Genomic DNA, 22,934 nt, shown 5'->3' with positions numbered 1-22,934 from the left:
TGGTGGCAGCAAAACCCAAATCATGAAGATTGTGTCACTGCCCAAATAATTCTGGACCCAACCCACACACCCACCCACACAGCAAACACTCTGAACAAGCATAGCTGCAGTGTAAAGAATGGGGGTGGGACAGAGCAAGAGTATTGAACTACAGCGAAGCTGGAGTCATTGATCATATCCAAGCCCTTATGAAGATTAGTCTAAAATGATGAAGATCAAAGTTATAATATACATTTTTTTTTTATTTGAAAAAATTAACAAATCTTCACAGAATAAAAACAGGAAGCGGATCATAAACTCAGCAGAACAATTAGAAGGTCGGCCAGATCAGGTTTCATTAGCGGTTGTGTCCAGCGTCTTTGTTAGCGGTTTTGTCCAGCAGTGCCGCCTTGTGGTCATTTTCTGTGCTACATCCTGGACCCCTATAACCCATTACATAGCTGGACAGAAAAACTACTGCAATACCACCCTGCAAACTGCAGCGGCAGCCATATTGGTTGTAACAACTTTCCCATGAACAGATAAAACAAAGAAAAAGCCTCCACTGTAACCAGTGTCAGGAGGGGGCGCTAAAGCCGGTTTACTCTTCCAAACTGGATCTTTTATGCAATGGTAAAACTTGTATTTCCCAATAGATTTTCTCCATTAATATAAAACTATTTACACGTGATCATTCTTCATCAAATCTTGAGAGATAAAACGGCAGCGTTATCACAGTTCATACGGGATGCCTCGGATTCTCCGTGCGAGCTGCATGTCCTTCACAAAGAGAGTGCCCCTATTGGCCTGGTGACTGAAGAGGTAAGAATCTTCAAAGAGACTCACGAGGAAGTCCTCAGCTGACTGTGGATACAGAAGAGCATTAGTCCCTCTTAAAGTGACAGCACTCCCGGTATAATTTACTACACAGCTCGAAGGACTGATCAGATTTCACTTTTATGAGCTGTTAGCTAGAGTGATGGTGGGGGGGGGGGGGGGGGGTCTGGCCTCTGGAACTCCCACAATGCATCACAACCCCTCTGCAAATGTCCCGCTAGGGCATATGGATGTGTTAGAGGGGGCGGGGGCTGAGTAGTGAACCACTGCAAGGAGCAGCTCCCTCTCTGGTTGACCCATGCGTTACATGGACAGTGCATTGTATGAGATACTGACCTCTTGTAGCGCCATAAGTGCGGTGCTTTGCCAGTAGTAAAACACGCCGCGGGAATACTTCAGGCAGATCTCTCTCACCTGCAAGAATAAAAGGGGAATATCACTGACAATAAAGAGGAGCAGCCGCAGAGGACACATCCACTCACCAGGCGGAAAAACGGGGTTTTCTGAATGAGCAGATTGGTTGATTTTTGGTACTTTCTTATTTCCATCAGCGCACGGGCTCCTGGGCGGTAGCGTCTTCTTCGTTGCGTGCTCGGTCTGTGACTTGTTTCCCCTCTACCTGTAAGAAAGAAATCCATAATAACAGCTGAAAATGAATCTCCCGCTACATGGAAATTCACTGTCTGGCCGGGTTCACACGTAGCGTAAACACGGCGGATTTTCTGCAACGGATTTCATTGCGGAAACTCCACAGCGTAATACAGAAGCAGAAGAGTGGAGGAGATTCAAACAAATCTCATCCAGACGCAGCGGAAAAAAACCGCCAAACTTACCCAGATCTCTCTGCTCCTGCGTTCAACCCGGCCTCCAGGGATGATGTCTCATCCCATATGACTGCTGCAGAACATCAGAGGGACACGTCACCATGGCTACGGGTAAGTATGGGTTTTTTTTCTACCTTCTATGGACATTCCAGCCGAAAAACTGCAGTTTTTCAGCCAGAATTACCTCCGGTGCCCAGGGCCAATACGCTGTGTACTTTTACGCCGCGTATCTGCCCTGTGTGAACATGGCCTATTACCTTAATGTCCCCCAAGGAACATCAGGTAAACAGATTTAAAACATAACATGCTACCTGCAGCCACCACTAGAGGGAGCTCATTGTATATGGTTGTACATTGAACTTGGTAACAAAACAGTATGCAGTGAGCTCCCTCTAGTGGTGGCTGCAGGGAGACAAAATTATACCATGTAACTGTCTACGCAGGAGATTTAGAGCTCCGTTTCAGAAAACTGTGCTCACACTGCTGTACAACGACATTAAGAAATTAATCAGCACAGAATGTTGGACCTAAAAAGATATAAATGTGGACGTTCAAATTTTAGATACTTTTCTATGACTGATAATTTGGGGTCCATCAAGTCCCATTGATACCTGATTAAAGGGGTTGTACCACGAAAATAATTTTTCACCTATCGACAAGATAGGTGATAAATGCCGGATCGCTGCGGGTTGTTAACAAGAGTGCGGGTCCCAGAGGGTGGTCACAAGTCATTCTCTATGGCAGTGGTCCCCAACCTATTTTGCACCGAGGACCGGTTTGATGCAAGAACATTTTTGCGGGGACTGGCGGGGGGGTGGGTGGAGGGGTTAGAGTCAGTTCACACATTGCGTAAATACGGCGTATACCTGTATTATAATGCGGAAAAATCGGCAGCATAATACAGTAGCAGCAAAGTGGATGAGATAAAACACGTCTCATCCACACGCTGCATAAATGGAGTAGAAAAAAGGCTCAGAAATTGACGTCACAACATCGCGCCTGCCTGCGCGGAGCCGCTCACGGCAGAGTGCATAATTGGGCAAGGAGCAGTCAAACTTGACTATTTCCGTCGATCCCATAGGGAATGAATAGAGCGGTCGGACTGCAGGTTGGAAATTCTTAGATCCCTCATTTCATAATATATCTTCATGGGTGTGAGCTGTGTTCTCAGATTCCCTTCCCAGAGCCATATAGTAACGTGCTTCCTGCAACCACCACTAGGGGGAGACGATTGTGCACATGCATACAGCTCCTGTTGTGCCTATATAAATCAGTCCTCAGTTTGCTCCCCCTAGTGGCGGCCTTGTGCTACAGAAATTTCGGTAAGTAACAGATTTTTACCTGCATAGAAACGAACCCTCTAAGATATAAAGCTGAGAAACGGATTACAATCTAGTATTACACGACCCGAGGTTATCTGGGATTCATTTTTAAAATAAAATATATAATAAGAGTGATAAGATGATCAAACTGCAACTTTCTCTTACTTGGCGGAGATTGAGGAGGAGCTGCAGGTTTCTTCTGCGGCTGCGCCGACTTCCTGCGGGACGAGCTTTTCTGGGGTGGTTTCATGATGATGTAAAACGCTGCTGAGAGTCATACAATCAGTTAAGCAGATAAGAGACGGTGACAATTCAGCAGAATCACAGGTGACGTAGGATAAACTGAGCGGTTTTATACTGACTGATGCCACCAATGCAAGTGACAAGAAAGTGATGACATTGACGGTGAAGATATGAGATTGCCGGATGTCAGTAATTAACGCACGCTGCATCAATGCATACAATAGATCCTCGCGGCATCAATTACCAGAACAGCGACATCAATGATCTATTTAATAATGCGGCAACAGAAGAGCTACCCGCAGCAGATCCCGCAAGCAATGGGCAGATGTTTGCAGACGTAATGGAGCCGTCTTTTCAGGCGTGATTCGAGGCGTAAAACGCCTGAAAATAGGTCGTGTGCACAGAACCTTACAGAGAATCCGTAATCCAAACAAAGGTGGGAAATTTAAAACTGGAGCAAAGGAAAAGTGGAGCAGTCGTCATGGAAATGAAAGGCCGCAGCTGGAGGACGATGAGCTGCAACAACGCAGTACAAATATACAGAAATAAAACATCTAATAATCCATATGATCTCTAGACACGCAGCAGCGAAAATGTATAAAATCAACACACACGATAGAAGAGGAGAAGAAACATTCAGTCGAGTGCGCAACTTTTCTTAGGACTCTCTGCTTTGTGCCGTTTCTCTGTTATTCCTCCTGGAAATGTAAGAATTGACAGCTGTGTGTTACCAGTTGGGGGTGTGTCCCTACACAAACTGACAACGTCCAATCAGTGCTGACAGAGAGACTGTAGGGACACGACCTTTGATGAGGAGAATGGCAACACCAGGTTATCTATTAATACATACATTTCTAGGAGGAACCACAGAGGAATGGCACAAGCCAGAGATCTGAGAAAATACGCTCCAGAATAGTTATTTCATGGGGAATACAGGTATTTACTATAAGGGTATGTTCACACGCAGTGGTTTCAGACCTAATTCTGGCATTTTACGCCTCGAATTACGGCTGAAAAAACGCCCCTAATACGCCTACAAACATCTGCCCATTGCTTTCAATGGGAATTACGATGTTCTGTTCGCACGAGCCTTAAATTTACGTGTCGCTGTCAAAATACGGCGCGCAAAATCACGGCTCGTCAAAAGAAGTGCAGGACACTTTTTGGGACGTTTTTGGAGCCGTTTTCTCATAAACTCGTGAAAACAGCTCCAAAAACGGCTGTAAAAAACGCAGCGAAAAACGCGAGTGGTTAAAAAAACATCTGAAAATCAGGAGCTGTTTTCGCCTGAAAACAGCTCCGTATTTTCAGACGTTTTTGCTCACTGCGTGTGAACAGAGCCTTACAGACACGTCAGGAGAAGTGACGGCTCCTCTTTAATAATATTGTCTGTATCCTGTATAATTCATGAGGACGCACGTGCTGCCCGGCGTGATCTCAGCGTCACCGTATCTATCAATGATTATACACTGAACTCTAGAAAACTGCCAGATACACCAGGACGACTGTATACATCAGAGTTTCCCAACCTTTTCAGGCTCGAGGCACCCCAGGGAAAAAAAATAATTCTCAGGGCACCCCTACCAAAAATTGTTTGCAAAACGACAAAAAATGGCGAAAAACAAGCAGTACACTCTTAGGTTATGTTCACACAACGTTTTTTTGTAAGGCAGAAACTAAAAGTCTGCCTCGAAATTCATTTACGAATTTTGATGCAGATTTTGAATTGACAGCGCTGTTTGACTTTTTTTTATTCATTTTTTTCCCACATTTTTTTTAAGCCGTTGAAGCGAATGCAAAAACCGCAGACAAAAAAGCACCAAACGAGCGCCGCAGTTTTTTTCTGCCTCCCATTAATTTCAATGGGAGGTGAGAGGCGGAAACCACTTGAAGACCGTCAGCCCCCCACTCACAGTAATGACCGTCAGCCCCCCACTCCCAGTAATGACCGTCAGCCCCCCCACTCCCAGTAATGACGTCAGCCCCCCACTCCCAGTAATGACCGTCAGCCCCCCCACTCCCAGTAATGACCGTCAGCCCCCGCACACACAGTAATGACCGTCAGCCCCCCACTCCCAGTAATGACCGTCAGCCCCCCACTCACAGTAATGACCGTCAGCCCCCCACTCACAGTAATGACCGTCAGCCCCCCCACTCCCAGTAATGACCGTCAGCCCCCCCACTCCCAGTAATGACGTCAGCCCCCCCACTCCCAGTAATGACGTCAGCCCCCCACTCCCAGTAATGACCGTCAGCCCCCCACTCCCAGTAATGACCGTCAGCCCCCCACTCCCAGTAATGACCGTCAGCCCCCCCACTCCCAGTAATGACCGTCAGCCCCCCACTCACAGTAATGACCGTCAGCCCCCCACTCACGGTAATGACCGTCAGCCCCCCACTCCCAGTAATGACCGTCAGCCCCCCACTCACAGTAATTACCGTCAGCCCCCCACTCACAGTAATGACCGTCAGCCCCCCACTCACATTATAATGACCCCTCAGTAAAGCCACCATCAGCCTCCGTCCCCCCAGTAAAATGACCATCAGCCCCCTCCAGTAAAGCCACCATCAGCCTCAGTCCCCCCGCCCCCCGATAAAATAACCATCTGCCCCTCTAGTAAAGGGACCATCACAGACAGAAAGTGTGATTACCCCTGGGGAAGGAATAAATAAGGAGGTATAAGAACAACAACTCCCAGCATGTCCAGGATGTTATGTGATATCAGAGAAAGTTTACAGGAGGAGGTATAAGAGGAGAGGACTACAACTCCCAGCATGTCCAGACTTAGTATGGGATATCAGAGGACATTATAGGGAGGAGGTATAAGAGAAGAGGACTACAACTCCCAGCATGTCCAGACTGTTATTATGGGATATCAGAGGACATTACAGGGAGGAGGTATAAGAGAAGAGAACTACAACTCCTAGCATGTCCAGGCTGTTATTATGGTATATCAGAGGACATTACAGGGAGGAGGTATAAGAGAAGAGGACTACAACTCCCAGCATGTCCAGACTGTTATTATGGTATATCAGAGGACATTACAGGGAGGAGGTATAAGAGGAGAGAACTACAACTCCCAGCATGTCCAGACTGTTATTATGGGATATCAGAGGACATTACAGGGAGGAGGTATAAGAGGAGAGGACTACAACTCCCAGCATGTCCAGACTGTTATTATGGGATATCAGAGGACATTACAGGGAGGAGGTATAAGAGGAGAGGACTACAACTCCTAGCATGTCCAGACTTAGTATGGGATATCAGAGGACATTACAGGGAGGAGGTATAAGAGGAGAGAACTACAACTCCTAGCATGTCCAGGCTGTTATTATGGGATATCAGAGGACATTACAGGGAGGAGGTATAAGAGGAGAGGACTACAACTCCCAGCATGTCCAGGACGTTATTATGGGATATCAGAGGACATTACAGGGAGGAGGTAGAAGAGGAGAGGACTACAACTCCCAGCATGTCCAGGACGTTATTATGGGATATCAGAGGACATTACAGGGAGGAGGTAGAAGAGGAGAGGACTACAACTCCCAGCATGTCCAGGACGTTATTATGGGATATCAGAGGACATTACAGGGAGGAGGTATAAGAGGAGAGAACTACAACTCCTAGCATGTCCAGGCTGTTATTATGGGATATCAGAGGACATTACAGGGAGGAGGTATAAGAGGAGAGAACTACAACTACCCACATTCCCCTGGCTCCATTTCTCACACAACTGCTAAGAAAGTAAAGAAAACCGCACTTACCCTTCCCAGTGTTAATGGCTCCTCTCCCTCCGTCAGGCTTCTAGTGGGAAGCTGTGGGCGGTGCTTGTAACAGACGTCCGCGCGTCACGTCTGCTACAACGTCGGGGGCGGAGCTTGTAGCAAAAAAAAAAAAAAAAAAAACATGTAAACAAAAATTTTTTTTTTTATTTTTTTTTTCCGTGGATGAGCCGCGGCACCCCGGTTGGGAACCACTGGTATAGATTATATAATAGCCCCACAATATAAAAGCCAAGAAAAACCAAAAGGCTCCCGCACTGCGTTCTTCCAAGTTATGTATCGCCCCCTTGTGGCTAATAGAAGTACACCAAATGTTCAAACCATCGCTAAAGCCAACAAAACTATATCCTGATGTTTGATCTCCCACAATCTATAATAATTATAATACACGATCACCGCGCGGTCTCAATGACGTCATCAAGACCTCGGGCTGTAAAGAAAAGCCTGTTTATACCCCTGGGTTCCAGGATGGGTCTATTTTAGGCTCGATGGGTTTCTATCAAGTTCTATAGAAAATGCTTAGAAACGTTGTGATATAAAAAAAAAACCTTTTATTGACATTAAGACCCCTTTACCAATGCCGATAATCATACGAGCGCTTGTTTTCGATCACAGGCAGCGACGATCAAACGATAAACTACACTCATTGGTCAGCTGATCACATTTTTTATGCGTCCCAAAAAATCGTCGTTGTCCACAGCGTACAAACAGGGGATGTGCTGCCGACAATACGTAAACTGTACGAGCACGGACCATCGTATTAACCATCGCTCATCCCCGTACAGCGTGCGTCGGCTCGTGTAAATGAGCGCCGACTCACTGGATACATCGTTGATCGTGCAAGTTCCATCTAGTGAAAAACTGTAAACAGGGAGGAGGGGGATGCAGCTGCAGTTTCTTATGCCCCACGCACGCGACCATATTTTTCATCAGTAATTACAGCAGGGACTCTCCCATAGAAGTCTATGGGCGCTTCCGTAAATATGGGCGGCTATGGATACGCATCCGTACTCTGACCGTATTTATGGAAGCGTTGCTATGCAACATGCTGATGACATCATTTGCATCCTCCCTCTTTTTTTTTACGGATCCGTATATACCGATGCAATATGGACAGTTTTTCGGGATAGATGAAAATACGGTCGTGCGCATGGGGCCTTACTTGGTGTTGCAATGAGGGGGGAGGGGTAGCGGCTGGTACTTGCTAGTTATACTATTACTGATATACTCATTAAAGGGGTCTTCCCATCAGACACATTTATGACGTATCCATAGGATGTCATATAGATGAGGGTCCCACCTCCGGCTTTGTCTGATCTGTTTCCGTAACTCCCATAGTAGTGAATGCGGAGGTGGAACCCCAATCTACCTGACATTTATGACATATCTGCTCGTTTGCTCCGGTCACACGGAGCTATGGATAACACGGAGCTATGGATGACACGGAGCTATGGATGACACGGAGCTATGGATAACACGGAGCTATGGATGACACGGAGCTATGGATGACACGGAGCTATGGATGACACTGAGCTATGGATGACACGGAGCTATGGATAACACGGAGCTATGGATAACACGGAGCTATTGATAACACGGAGCTATGGATGACACGGAGCTATGGATAACACGGAGCTATGGATAACACGGAGCTATGGATAACACGGAGCTATGGATAACACGGAGCTATGGATGACACGGAGCTATGGATGACACGGAGCTATGGATGACACGGAGCTATGGATGACACGGAGCTATGGATAACACGGAGCTATGGATAACACGGAGCTATGGATAACACGGAGCTATGGATAACACGGAGCTATGGATGACACGGAGCTATGGATGACACGGAGGTATGGATAACACGGAGCTATGGATAACACGGAGCTATGGATAACACGGAGATATGGATAACACGGAGCTATGGATGACACGGAGCTATAGATAACACGGAGCTATAGATAACACGGAGCTATGGATAACACGGAGCTATGGATAACACGGAGCTATGGATAACACGGAGCTATGGATAACACGGAGCTATGGATAACACGGAGCTATGGATAACACGGAGCTATAGATAACACGGAGCTATGGATGACACGGAGCTATGGATGACACGGAGCTATGGATAACACGGAGCTATGGATAACACGGAGCTATGGATGACACGGAGCTATGGATAACACGGAGCTATGGATAACACGGAGCTATGGATAACACGGAGCTATGGATAACACGGAGCTATGGATAACACGGAGCTATGGATGACACGGAGCTATGGATAACACGGAGCTATGGATAACACGGAGCTATGGATAACACGGAGCTATGGATGACACGGAGCTATGGATGACACGGAGCTATGGATGACACGGAGCTATGGATGACACGGAGCTATGGATAACACGGAGCTATGGATGACACGGAGCTATGGATAACACGGAGCTATGGATAACACAGAGCTATGGATAACACGGAGCTATGGATAACACGGAGCTATGGATAACACGGAGCTATGGATGACACGGAGCTATGGATGACACGGAGCTATGGATGACACGGAGCTATGGATGACACGGAGCTATGGATAACACGGAGCTATGGATAACACGGAGCTATGGATGACACGGAGCTATGGATGACACGGAGCTATGGATGACACGGAGCTATGGATGACACGGAGCTATGGATGACACGGAGCTATGGATAACACGGAGCTATGGATGACACGGAGCTATGGATAACACGGAGCTATGGATAACACAGAGCTATGGATAACACGGAGCTATGGATAACACGGAGCTATGGATAACACGGAGCTATGGATGACACGGAGCTATGGATGACACGGAGCTATGGATGACACGGAGCTATGGATGACACGGAGCTATGGATAACACGGAGCTATGGATAACACGGAGCTATGGATGACACGGAGCTATGGATGACACGGAGCTATGGATGACACGGAGCTATGGATGACACGGAGCTATGGATAACACGGAGCTATGGATAACACGGAGCTATGGATGACACGGAGCTATGGATGACACGGAGCTATGGATGACACGGAGCTATGGATGACACGGAGCTATGGATAACACGGAGCTATGGATAACACGGAGCTATGGATAACACGGAGCTATGGATAACACGGAGCTATGGATGACACGGAGCTATGGATGACACGGAGGTATGGATAACACGGAGCTATGGATAACACGGAGCTATGGATAACACGGAGATATGGATAACACGGAGCTATGGATGACACGGAGCTATAGATAACACGGAGCTATAGATAACACGGAGCTATGGATAACACGGAGCTATGGATAACACGGAGCTATGGATAACACGGAGCTATGGATAACACGGAGCTATGGATAACACGGAGCTATGGATAACACGGAGCTATAGATAACACGGAGCTATGGATGACACGGAGCTATGGATGACACGGAGCTATGGATAACACGGAGCTATGGATAACACGGAGCTATGGATGACACGGAGCTATGGATAACACGGAGCTATGGATAACACGGAGCTATGGATAACACGGAGCTATGGATAACACGGAGCTATGGATAACACGGAGCTATGGATAACACGGAGCTATGGATGACACGGAGCTATGGATAACACGGAGCTATGGATAACACGGAGCTATGGATAACACGGAGCTATGGATGACACGGAGCTATGGATGACACGGAGCTATGGATGACACGGAGCTATGGATGACACGGAGCTATGGATAACACGGAGCTATGGATGACACGGAGCTATGGATAACACGGAGCTATGGATAACACAGAGCTATGGATAACACGGAGCTATGGATAACACGGAGCTATGGATAACACGGAGCTATGGATGACACGGAGCTATGGATGACACGGAGCTATGGATGACACGGAGCTATGGATGACACGGAGCTATGGATAACACGGAGCTATGGATAACACGGAGCTATGGATGACACGGAGCTATGGATGACACGGAGCTATGGATGACACGGAGCTATGGATGACACGGAGCTATGGATGACACGGAGCTATGGATAACACGGAGCTATGGATGACACGGAGCTATGGATAACACGGAGCTATGGATGACACGGAGCTATGGATAACACGGAGCTATGGATGACACGGAGCTATGGATGACACGGAGCTATGGATGACACGGAGCTATGGATAACACGGAGCTATGGATAACACGGAGCTATGGATAACACGGAGCTATGGATGACACGGAGCTATGGATAACACGGAGCTATGGATGACACGGAGCTATGGATGACACGGAGCTATGGATGACACGGAGCTATGGATGACACGGAGCTATGGATGACACGGAGCTATGGATAACACGGAGCTATGCATAAAACACGGAGCTATGGATAACACGGAGCTATGGATAACACGGAGCTATGGATAACACGGAGCTATGGATAACACGGAGCTATGGATAACACGGAGCTATGAATGAGGGCGAGCGGTCGTTACTCCGATCGCTCGTCCCCAAACATTATTATCATGTCGGCAGCGCGTTTTTCTGTTTACACAGGGAGATGTGCTGCCGACAACAATAATATTTCACTTTTTTAAAACGATACGACCAGCAGATGATTGGGTGTTTGCTCGTTCATCTGCGGATCGCTGCCCTTTTTACAAAGCGCAATTATCAGCAACGAGCGTTATATGAACACTTGTCTGCCCGATAATCGTCCTGTGTAAAGAACATTTTAGGCTAAGTTCACACTGAGTTTTTTTGACGAGTTTTTTTTACGCGGAAACCGCGCCGCAAAACTCGTCAAAAACTGCCCTATAATGCCTCCCATTGATTTCAATGGGAGGCGTCGGCGTCTTTTTCCCGCGAGCAGTAAAACTGCCTCGCGAGAAAAAGAAGCGACATGCCCTATCTTTGGGCGTTTACGCCTCTGACCTCCCATTGACTTCAATGGGAGGCAGAGAAAGCGTATTTCGCTGTGTATTATGCCCGCGGCGCTCAATGGCCGCGGGCGAAAAACGCAGCAAAAATCGACGTGCAGGGAGAGGAAAATGTGCCTCAAACTTCCAAACGGAATTTTGAGGCAGATATTACTCCTGCAAAAACTCTGTGTGAACATAGCCTTAGGCCTCATTTACACGAGCGTGTGCGTTTTGCGCAGGCTAAAAAACGCAGCGTTTTGCGTGCCAAAAGGCACTTGACAGCTCCGTGTGTCATCAGTGTATGATGCGCGGCTGCGTGATTTTCGCGCAGCCGCCATCATAGAGATGAGGCTAGTCGACATCAGTCACTGTCCAGGGTGCTAAAAGAGTTAACTGATCGGCAGTAACTCTTTCAGCACCCTCGACAGTGAATTCCAATCACAATATACAGCAAACTGTGAATAAAAAAAAGACGTTCATACTTACCAAGAACTTCCTACTTCCTCCAGTCCGGTCTCCCGGCCGTTGCCTTGGTGACGCGTCCCTCTCTTGTCATCCGGCCCCACCTCCCTGGATGACGCGGCAGTCCATGTGACCGCTGCAGCCTGTGATTGGCTGCAGCCTGTGCTTGGCCTGTGATTGGCTGCAGCTGTCACTTGGACTGAATTGTCATCCCGGGAGGTCAGACTGGAGGAAGAAGCCGGGAGTTATCGGTAAGTCAGAACTTCTTTTTTTTTTTACACGTTCATGTATATTGTGATCGGAAGTCACTGTCCAGGGTGCTGAACCAGTTTAACTCTTTCAGCACCATGGACAGTGACTGTCTCCTGACGTCGCGTACCGGAAATTTTTTTGCCGGGTTCGGTCAAAACTAGTTCGGCCGAACCCGGTGAAGTTCGGTGCGCTCATCTCTAATTTGACACTCCGTTTGGATGTTTGTAAACAGGTGCTTTTCTGTTTACATTCATCCTTTTGACAGCTCTTGCGCGAATCACGCAGTTCGCACGGAAGTGCTTCCGTGCGGCATGCGTGGTTTTCACGCACCCATTGACTTCAATGGGTGCGTGATGCGCGAAAAACGCACGATTATAGAACATGTCGTGAGTTTTACGCAACGCACTCGCGCTGCGCAAAATTCACGCATTGTCTGCACTGCCCCATAGACTAATATAGGTGCGTACGACACGCATGAAAAGCATGCGTGTCGCACGCGCGTATATTCCGCTCGTATAAATGAGGCCTTAGACTCATGTCCTGGTTACTACACTTCAGTGGAAAGCTACCAGCAGTCGCCACTAGGGGGAGCTACTGTAAATGTATTTATATTGTGCTAACTGACGTTAACCCCTTAGTCACCATCCCATTTTAGGCCCTAATGACCGAGCTATTTTATTCGTTTTTCTATAGTCGCATTCAAAGAGCTCTAACTTTTGTATTTTTTCAGCACCCCACAGGTGTCTCATATATTTTATTATAAATGGGCAGTGAAAATGAAAAATGACATTATTTTCCAATAAGACACAGCATTAGTTAAAAAATTTTCATTTTCTCAACAAATAAAGGAGAAAAAGCACCGTAACATTTGTAAAGCAACTTCTTCAGAGTAGGGAAATACCCCACACGTGGTCATAAACTGCTATTTGGACACACAGCAAGGCTCTAAAGGGAAGGAGCGCCATTTAGTATTTGGAGTGGAGATTTTATAAGATTCGTTTTTTGACACCATGTTGCATTGAGCTATAGTACCAGTACAGTGGTACCCCCGAAAAATTACCCCATTTTGGAAACTAGATCCCTCAAAGAATTGATCTAGGGGTGTAGTGAGCATTTTGACCGCACAAGTGTTTTGCAAAAATGAGTAAACAATAGATGTTGCAGATTGAAAATGGCTTTTTTCCACAAATATGCCATTTCAGTGCCCAATGTGTTGTGCCCAGCTTGTACCACCGTAGACACACATCCCATAAATTGTTAAGCGGGTTCTCCAGAATACACCATATGTGGTCATAAATTGCCGTTTGGGTACACTGCCAGGCTCAGTTGGACCACCATTTGGCTTTTGAAGCGCAGATTTTGCTTGGTGTATTAGTGGTATTTCAGCTTATAATGTGGGGGCATATGTGAACTGGGCGGAGTACATCAGGGTATATGTAAGCTGTGCGGAGTACATCAGGGTACATGTAAGCTGGGCGGAGTACATCAGGGTATATGTAAGCTGTGCGGAGTACATCAGGGCATATGTAATATGTGAGGAGTACATCAGGGTATATGTAAGCTGTGCGTAGTACATCATTATATATGTAAGCTGTGCGGAGTACATCGGTATATGTAAGCTGTGCGGAGTACATCAGGGTATATGTGAACTGGGCGGAGTACATCAGGGTATATGTAAGCTGTGCGGAGTACATCAGGGTATATGTAAGCTGGGCGGAGTACATCAGGGTATATGTAAGCTGGGCGGAGTACATCAGGGTATATGTAAGCTGTGCGGAGTACATCAGGGTATATGTAAGCTGTGCGGAGTACATCATTGTATATGTAAGCTGTGCGGAGTACATCAGGGTATATGTAAGCTGGGCGGAGTACATCAGGGTATATGTAATATGCGCAGGGTACATCAGGATATATGTAAACTGGGCGGAGTACATCAGGGTATATGTAAGCTGTGCGGAGTACATCAGGGTATATGTAAGCTGGGCGGAGTAAATCAGGGTATATGTAATATGCGCAGAGTACATCAGGATATATGTAAACTCGGGAGTACATCAGGGTATATGTAAGCTGTGCGGAGTACATCAGGGTATATGTTAGCTGGGTGGAGTGCATCAGGATATATGTAAACTGGGCGGAGTACATCAGGGTATATGTAATATGCGCGGAGTACATCAGGATATATGTAAACTGTGGAGTACATCAGGGTATATGTAATATGTGCGGGTACATCAGGATATATGTAAACTGTGGAGTACATCAGGGTATATGTAATATGCGCGGAGTACATCAGGATATATGTAAACTGTGGAGTACATCAGTGTATATGCAAGCTGTGAGGAGTACATCAGTGTATATGTAAGCTGTGAGGAGTACATCAGGGTATATGTAAGCCGTGCGGAGTACATCAGGGTATATGTAAGCTGGGCGGAGTACATCAGGGTATATGTAAGCTGTGCGGAGTACATCAGGATATATGTAAGCTGTGCGGAGTACATCAGGGTATATGTAAGCTGGGCGGAGTACATCAGGATATATGTAAGCTGTGCGTAGCATAAATACGGTCAGAGTACGGATGCGTATCCATAGCCGCCCATATTTACGGAAGCGCCCATAGACTTCTATGGGAGAGTCCCTGCTGTAATTACTGATGAAAAATACGGTCGCGTGCGTGGGGCATAAGAAACTGCAGCTGCATCCCCCTCCTCTCTGTTTACAGTTTTTCACTAGATGGAACTTGCACGATCAACGATATATCCAGTGAGTCGGCGCTCATTTACACGAGCCGACGCACGCTGTACAGGGATAAGCGATGGTTAATACGATGGTCCGTGCTCGTACAGTTTACGTATTGTCGGCAGCACATCCCCTGTTTGTACGCTGTGGACAACGAGAATTTTTTGGGACGCATAAAAGATGTGATCAGCTGACCAATGAGTGCAGTTTATCGTCTGATCGTCGCTGCCCGTGATCAAAAACAAGCGCTCGTATGATTATCGGCATTGGTAAAGGGGTCTTAATGTCAATAAAAGTTTTTTTTTTTATATCACAACGTTTCTAAGCATTTTCTATAGAACTTGATAGAAACCCATCGAGCCTAAAATAGACCCATCCTGGAACCCAGGGGTATAAACAGGCTTTTCTTTACAGCCGAGGTCTTGATGACGTCATTGAGGCCGCGCGGTGATCGTGTATTATAATTATTATAGATTGTGGGAGATCAAACATCAGGATATAGTTTTGTTGGCTTTAGCGATGGTTTGAACATTTGGTGTACTTCTTCTATTAGCCACAAGGGGGCGATACATAACATGGAAGAACGCAGTGCGGGAGCCTTTTGGTTTTTCTTGGCTTTTATATTTTGGGGCTATTATATAATCTATACCAGTGGTTCCCAACCGGGGTGCCGAGAGCTGTTCAGGGGTGCCGCGGCTCAACCACGGCAAAAAAAAAAAAACACAATTTTTTTTTACATTTTTTTTATTTTTTTTGCTACAAGCTCCGCCCCCGACGTTGTAGCAGACGTGACGCGCGGACGTCTGTTACAAGCACCGCCCACAGCTTCCCACTAGAAGCCTGACGGAGGGAGAGGAGCCATTAACACTGGGCAGGGTAAGTGGGTTTTCTTTACTTTCTTAGCAGTTGTGTGAGAAATGGAGCCAGGGGAATGTGGGTAGTTGTAGTTCTCTCCTCTTATACCTCCTCCCTGTAATGTCCTCTGATATCCCATAATAACAGCCTGGACATGCTGGGAGTTGTAGTCCTCTCCTCTTCTACCTCCTCCCTGTAATGTCCTCTGATATCCCATAATAACGTCCTGGACATGCTGGGAGTTGTAGTCCTCTCCTCTTCTACCTCCTCCCTGTAATGTCCTCTGATATCCCATAATAACGTCCTGGACATGCTGGGAGTTGTAGTCCTCTTCTACCTTCTCCCTGTAATGTCCTCTGATATCCCATAATAACGTCCTGGACATGCTGGGAGTTGTAGTCCTCTCCTCTTATACCTCCTCCCTGTAATGTCCTCTGATATCCCATACTAAGTCTGGACATGCTGGGAGTTGTAGTCCTCTTCTCTTATACCTCCTCCCTGTAATGTCCTCTGATATCCCATACTAAGTCTGGACATGCTGGGAGTTGTAGTCCTCTCCTCTTATACCTCCTCCTGTAAACTTTCTCTGATATCACATAACATCCTGGACATGCTGGGAGTTGTTGTTCTTATACATCCTTATTTATTCCTTCCCCAGGGGTAATCACACTTTCTGTCTGTGATGGTCCCTTTACTAGAGGGGCAGATGGTTATTTTATCGGGGGGCGGGGGGACTGAGGCTGATGGTGGCTTTACTGGAGGGGGCTGATGGTCATTTTACTGGGGGGACGGAGGCTGATGGTGGCTTTACTGAGGGGTCATTATAATGTGAGTGGGGGGCTGACGGTCATTACTGTGAGTGGGGGGCTGACGGTCATTACTGGGAGTGGGGGGCTGACGGTCATTACTGGGAGTGGGGGGCTGACGGTCATTACTGGGAGTGGGGGGGCTGACGGTCATTACTGGGAGTGGGGGGCTGACGGTCATTACTGGGAGTGGGGGGGCTGACGGTCATTACTGGGAGTGGGGGGGCTGACGGTCATTACTGGGAGTGGGGGGGCTGACGGTCATTACTTGGAGTGGGGGGGCTGACGGTCATTACTGTGAGTGGGGGGCTGACGGTCATTACTGGGAGTGGGGGGCTGACGGTCATTACTGGGAGTGGGGGGCTGACGGTCATTACTGGGAGTGGGGGGCTGACGGTCATTACTGGGAGTGGGGGGCTGACGGTCATTACTGGGAGTGGGGGGCTGACGTCATTACTGGGAGTGGGGGGCTGACGGTCATTACTGGGAGTGGGGGGCTGACGGTCATTACTGGGAGTGGGGGGCTGACGTCATTACTGGGAGTGGGGGGCTGACGGTCATTACTGTGAGTGGGGGGCTGACGGTACATTTTCGCTGCTGCGTGTCTAGAGATCATATGGATTATTAGATGTTTTATTTCTGTATATTTGTACTGCATTGTTGCAGCTCATCGTCCTCCAGCTGCGGCCTTTCATTTCCATGACGACTGCTCCACTTTTCCTTTGCTCCAGTTTTAAATTTCCCACCTTTGTCTGGATTACGGATTCTCTGTAAGGTTCTGTGCACACGACCTATTTTCAGGCGTTTTACGCCTCGAATCACGCCTGAAAAGACGGCTCCATTACGTCTGCAAACATCTGCCCATTGCTTGCGGGATCTGCTGCGGGTAGCTCTTCTGTTGCCGCATTATTAAATAGATCATTGATGTCGCTGTTCTGGTAATTGATGCCACGAGGATCTATTGTATTCATTGATGCAGCGTGCGTTAATTACTGACATCCGGCAATCTCATATCTTCACCGTCAATGTCATCACTTTCTTGTCACTTGCATTGGTGGCATCAGTCAGTATAAAACCGCTCCGTTTATCCTACGTCACCTGTGATTCTGCTGAATTGTCACCGTCTCTTATCTGCTTAACTGATTGTATGTCTCTCAGCAGCGTTTTACATCATCATGAAACCACCCCAGAAAAGCTCGTCCCGCAGGAAGTCGGCGCAGCCGCAGAAGAAACCTGCAGCTCCTCCTCAATCTCCGCCAAGTAAGAGAAAGTTGCACCTTGATCATCTTATCACTCTCATTATATATTTTATTTTAAAAATGAATTCCAGATAACCTCGGGTCGTGTAATACTAGATTGTAATCCGTTTCTCAGCTTTATATCTTAGAGGGTTCGTTTCTATGCAGGTAAAAATCTGTTACATACAGAAATTTCTGTAGCACAAGGCCGCCACTAGGGGGAGCAAACTGAGGACTGATTTGTATAGGCACAACAGGAGCTGTATGCATGTGCACAATTGTCTCCCCCTAGTGGTGGTTGCAGGAAGCACGTTACTATATGGCCCTGGGAAGGGAATCTGAGAACACAGCTCACACCCATGAAGATATATTATGAAATGAGGGATCTAAGAATTTCCAACCTGCAGTCCGACCGCTCTATTCATTCCCTATGTGATCGACGGAAATAGTCAAGTTTGACTGCTCTTTGCCCAATTATGCACTCTGCCGTGAGCGGCTCCGCGCAGGCAGGCGCGATGTTGTGACGTCAATTTCTGAGCCTTTTTTCTACTCCGTTTATGCAGCGTGTGGATGAGACGTGTTTTATCTCATCCACTTTGCTGCTACTGTATTATGCTGCCGATTTTTCCGCATTATAATACAGGTATACGCCGTATTTACGCAATGTGTGAACTGACCCTAACCTCTCCACCCACCCCCCCCCCCCCCCCCCCGCCAGTCCCCGCAAAAATGTTCTTGCATCAAACCGGTCCTCGGTGCAAAATAGGTTGGGGACCACTGCCATAGAGAATGACTTGAGTGACCACCACTCTGGGACCCGCACTCTTGTTAACAACCCGCAGCGATCCGGCATTTATCACCTATCTTGTGGATAGGTGAAAAATTATTTTCGTGGTACAACCCCTTTAATCAGGTATCAATGGGACTTGATGGACCCCAAATTATCAGTCATAGAAAAGTATCTAAAATTTGAACGTCCACATTTATATCCTTTTTAGGTCCAACATTCTGTGCTGATTAATTTCTTAATGTAGTTTTACAGCAGTGTGAGCACAGTTTTCTGAAACGGAGCTCTAAATCTCCTGCGTAGACAGTTACATGGTATAATTTTGTCTCCCTGCAGCCACCACTAGAGGGAGCTCACTGCATACTGTTTTGTTACCAAGTTCAATGTACAACCATATACAATGAGCTCCCTCTAGTGGTGGCTGCAGGTAGCATGTTCTGTTTTAAATCTGTTTACCTGATGTTCCTTGGGGGACATTAAGGTAATAGGCCATGTTCACACAGGGCAGATACGCGGCGTAAAAGTACACAGCGTATTGGCCCTGGGCTCCGGAGGTAATTCTGGCTGAAAAACTGCAGTTTTTCGGCTGGAATGTCCATAGAAGGTAGAAAAAAACCAAAAAAAACCCATACTTACCCGTAGCCATGGTGACGTGTCCCTCTGATGTTCTGCAGCAGTCATATGGGATGAGACATCATCCCTGGAGGCCGGGTTGAACGCAGGAGCAGAGAGATCTGGGTAAGTTTGGCGGTTTTTTTCCGCTGCGTCTGGATGAGATTTGTTTGAATCTCCTCCACTCTTCTGCTTCTGTATTACGCTGTGGAGTTTCCGCAATGAAATCCGTTGCAGAAAATCCGCCGTGTTTACCCTACGTGTGACCCCGGCCAGACAGTGAATTTCCATGTAGCGGGAGATTCATTTTCAGCTGTGATTATGGATTTCTTTCTTACAGGTAGAGGGGAAACAAGTCACAGACCGAGCACGCAACGAAGAAGACGCTACCGCCCAGGAGCCCGTGCGCTGATGGAAATAAGAAAGTACCAAAAATCAACCAATCTGCTCATTCAGAAAACCCCGTTTTTCCGCCTGGTGAGTGGATGTGTCCTCTGCGGCTGCTCCTCTTTATTGTCGGTGATATTCCCCTTTTATTCTTGCAGGTGAGAGAGATCTGCCTGAAGTATTCCCGCGGCGTGTTTTACTACTGGCAAAGCACCGCACTTATGGCGCTACAAGAGGTCAGTATCTCATACAATGCACTGTCCATGTAACGCATGGGTCAACCAGAGAGGGAGCTGCTCTTTGCAGTGGTTCACTACTCAGCCCCCGCCCCCTCTAACACATCCATATGCCCTAGCGGGACATTTGCATAGGGGTTGTGATGCATTGTGGGAGTTCCAGAGGCCAGACCCCCCCCCCCCCACCATCACTCTAGCTAACAGCTCATAAAAGTGAAATCTGATCAGTCCTTCGAGCTGTGTAGTAAATTATACCGGGAGTGCTGTCACTTTAAGAGGGACTAATGCTCTTCTGTATCCACAGTCAGCTGAGGACTTCCTCGTGAGTCTCTTTGAAGATTCTTACCTCTTCAGTCACCAGGCCAATAGGGGCACTCTCTTTGTGAAGGACATGCAGCTCGCACGGAGAATCCGAGGCATCCCGTATGAACTGTGATAACGCTGCCGTTTTATCTCTCAAGATTTGATGAAGAATGATCACGTGTAAATAGTTTTATATTAATGGAGAAAATCTATTGGGAAATACAAGTTTTACCATTGCATAAAAGATCCAGTTTGGAAGAGTAAACCGGCTTTAGCGCCCCCTCCTGACACTGGTTACAGTGGAGGTTTTTTCTTTGTTTTATCTGTTCATGGGAAAGTTGTTACAACCAATATGGCTGCCACTGCAGTTTGCAGGGTGGTAGTGCAGTCGTTTTTCTGTCCAGCTATGTAATGGGTTATAGGGGTCCAGGATGTAGCACAGAAAATGACCACAAGGCGGCACTGCTGGACAAAACCGCTAACAAAGACGCTGGACACAACCGCTAATGAAACCTGATCTGGCCGACCTTCTAATTGTTCTGCTGAGTTTATGATCCGCTTCCTGTTTTTATTCTGTGAAGATTTGTTAATTTTTTCAAATAAAAAAAAAATGTATATTATAACTTTGATCTTCATCATTTTAGACTAATCTTCATAAGGGCTTGGATATGATCAATGACTCCAGCTTCGCTGTAGTTCAATACTCTTGCTCTGTCCCACCCCCATTCTTTACACTGCAGCTATGCTTGTTCAGAGTGTTTGCTGTGTGGGTGGGTGTGTGGGTTGGGTCCAGAATTATTTGGGCAGTGACACAATCTTCATGATTTGGGTTTTGCTGCCACCACATTGGATTTGAAATGAAACAACTGAGATGCAATTGAAGTTGAAACTTTCAGGTTTATTTCAAGGGGTTAAACAAAAATCTCCTGTGAAAAGTTTAGGAATTGCCACCATTTTTCTACACAACCTCCTCATTTCAGGTGATCAAAAGTGATTGGACAAATTAACATTACCATAAATGTTTTTTTTAATACTTTGTAGAGAATCCTTTGCAGGCAATGATGGCCTGAAGTCTGGAACCCATGGACATCACCAGACGCTGGGTTTCCTCCTTTTGTTTTTTTTGTTTTTTATATTTCAAATTTTTTATTTTCAAGAAAAGAAATGGGGATACAGAAAAAGAAAAGGGGGTGACATGGGTACAGAAAAAGCCCATGAGGGCCGATCATTTCAACCTATATTTCAACAACAATAAGTAAATATGCAATCAAAGTCCTCCCAACATAGTACCATCAATACACTACAAGCATTAGTATAGCAAGACAGGAATACCAGCATTACACCCTCATCCGCCCCTCCATCACCCACATCCCAGTCAATTCTTAGTAACGATTGATTCAAATAGGGAAGTAAACGAAGGGTAGAAGGACAAAAGGAAGGGGGGGGGGTATAGGGAAAATCTTAAGAGGGAGAAGGGGAGATGTTCTCCCCTCACTCTCCCCCCCCCCCCACAGCACATCACAGACCAGAGAGAACTCAAGAGCTCCCTGGTTCTCCACTAATCAGTTCACCCATGGCCCTCTTGTATCTGCCCGACTTGCAGAAGTCAAACCAATAGAAGCAGGTTTTCTGAAACTGTGTTGCTCGTTCGGGTGCGGAATGGAGCAACTCCTCCATTCTCCGAATTTCGTGATTGCGCTCCAGCCATTGTCTAGTCACAGGAGGCTCAGAGGATCTCCAACCCCCCGAGAATACAAGCCTTAGCTGCGTTCAGCAAATGTCTCACTAACATCTTCCTGTAGCGCCCCACAGGTATATCGTGGTGGTGCAGCAAAATCCATGCCGGATCATCTCCCAGCGAGATTCCTGTGATCTCCAGAATGATATCTTGAACCTCTGACCAATAGGTGCGAAGGTTCTCACAGCTCCAGAATATATGTAAAAGCGTTCCCTCTTCTCTGCCGCATCGCCAACATAAAGGAGAAACATCCGGGAACATTTTATGTAGCACATGTGGGACTCTGTACCAACGGAATAGTATTTTAAAACTGGTTTCCTGATAGGCGTTACTAATAGACGCCTTATGTGTGAGGAGCATGATCTTTTCTTTTTGCTCTTGTGTTAGAGTAATCTGAAGATCTCTTTCCCATTTCGTAATATATGGTGGGATGAAATCCTCAGCAGGAGTGAGCAGCACGCAGTAAAGACTGGACAGGGCCCGTCTCACATGCCCCGTTTGAGAACACATAGTTTCAAAGGAAGATAGAGCTCGGTCATAGGAAGCCGGTGTAGGTAGTCTTGACAAGTAATGAGTCAATTGTAACGCCTG

The 22,934-nt window shown here is 46.8% G+C and overlaps 2 protein-coding genes across 3 annotated transcripts; one reads left to right on the top strand and one right to left on the bottom strand.

The window, feature by feature from the left end:
- Nucleotides 1–221: 221 nt before the first annotated feature.
- On the bottom strand, nucleotides 222–7,042 carry LOC142722913 (histone H3-like centromeric protein A). Of its 2 annotated transcripts, none has more exons than XM_075848904.1 (5): nucleotides 6,971–7,042; nucleotides 3,128–3,226; nucleotides 1,299–1,435; nucleotides 1,153–1,230; nucleotides 222–843 (listed from the first exon to the last, which is right to left on the bottom strand). In XM_075848904.1, the coding sequence occupies exons 2-5, from the start codon at nucleotides 3,210–3,212 to the stop codon at nucleotides 712–714; spliced, it is 432 nt and encodes a 143-aa protein (XP_075705019.1). In that variant the 5' UTR covers nucleotides 3,213–3,226; nucleotides 6,971–7,042; the 3' UTR covers nucleotides 222–711. The 2 variants fall into 2 exon arrangements, with proteins under 2 accessions (XP_075705019.1, XP_075705018.1); XM_075848903.1 differs by having other exon boundaries at nucleotides 3,128–3,229; nucleotides 6,971–7,022.
- Nucleotides 7,043–18,639: 11,597 nt separating this feature from the next.
- On the top strand, nucleotides 18,640–21,228 carry LOC142722915 (histone H3-like centromeric protein A). The gene is made up of 4 exons (XM_075848905.1): nucleotides 18,640–18,712; nucleotides 20,020–20,156; nucleotides 20,225–20,302; nucleotides 20,607–21,228. The coding sequence occupies exons 1-4, from the start codon at nucleotides 18,640–18,642 to the stop codon at nucleotides 20,736–20,738; spliced, it is 420 nt and encodes a 139-aa protein (XP_075705020.1). The 3' UTR covers nucleotides 20,739–21,228.
- Nucleotides 21,229–22,934: the final 1,706 nt, after the last annotated feature.

Source organism: Rhinoderma darwinii, unplaced genomic scaffold (genome assembly GCF_050947455.1).
Source record: "Rhinoderma darwinii isolate aRhiDar2 unplaced genomic scaffold, aRhiDar2.hap1 Scaffold_538, whole genome shotgun sequence".
NCBI lineage: Eukaryota > Metazoa > Chordata > Amphibia > Anura > Rhinodermatidae > Rhinoderma > Rhinoderma darwinii.
The sequence above is the reverse complement of the archived record's forward strand: the minus strand, read 5'-3'. Positions and strand labels throughout refer to the sequence as shown.

Excerpts from the sequence above, each read along its gene's own strand:
- LOC142722913 (XM_075848904.1), bottom strand. The coding sequence starts at position 3,212 with ATGAAACCACCCCAGAAAAGCTCGTCCCGCAGGAAGTCGGCGCAGCCG. Across the intron at positions 1,436-3,127 it reads TCCTCCTCAATCTCCGCCAA|GTAGAGGGGAAACAAGTCAC; the intron begins GTAAGAGAAAGT and ends TCTTTCTTACAG. Across the intron at positions 844-1,152 it reads CACTTATGGCGCTACAAGAG|TCAGCTGAGGACTTCCTCGT; the intron begins GTCAGTATCTCA and ends CTGTATCCACAG.
- LOC142722915 (XM_075848905.1), top strand. The coding sequence starts at position 18,640 with ATGAAGATATATTATGAAATGAGGGATCTAAGAATTTCCAACCTGCAG. Across the intron at positions 20,157-20,224 it reads AAACCCCGTTTTTCCGCCTG|GTGAGAGAGATCTGCCTGAA; the intron begins GTGAGTGGATGT and ends TTATTCTTGCAG. Across the intron at positions 20,303-20,606 it reads CACTTATGGCGCTACAAGAG|TCAGCTGAGGACTTCCTCGT; the intron begins GTCAGTATCTCA and ends CTGTATCCACAG.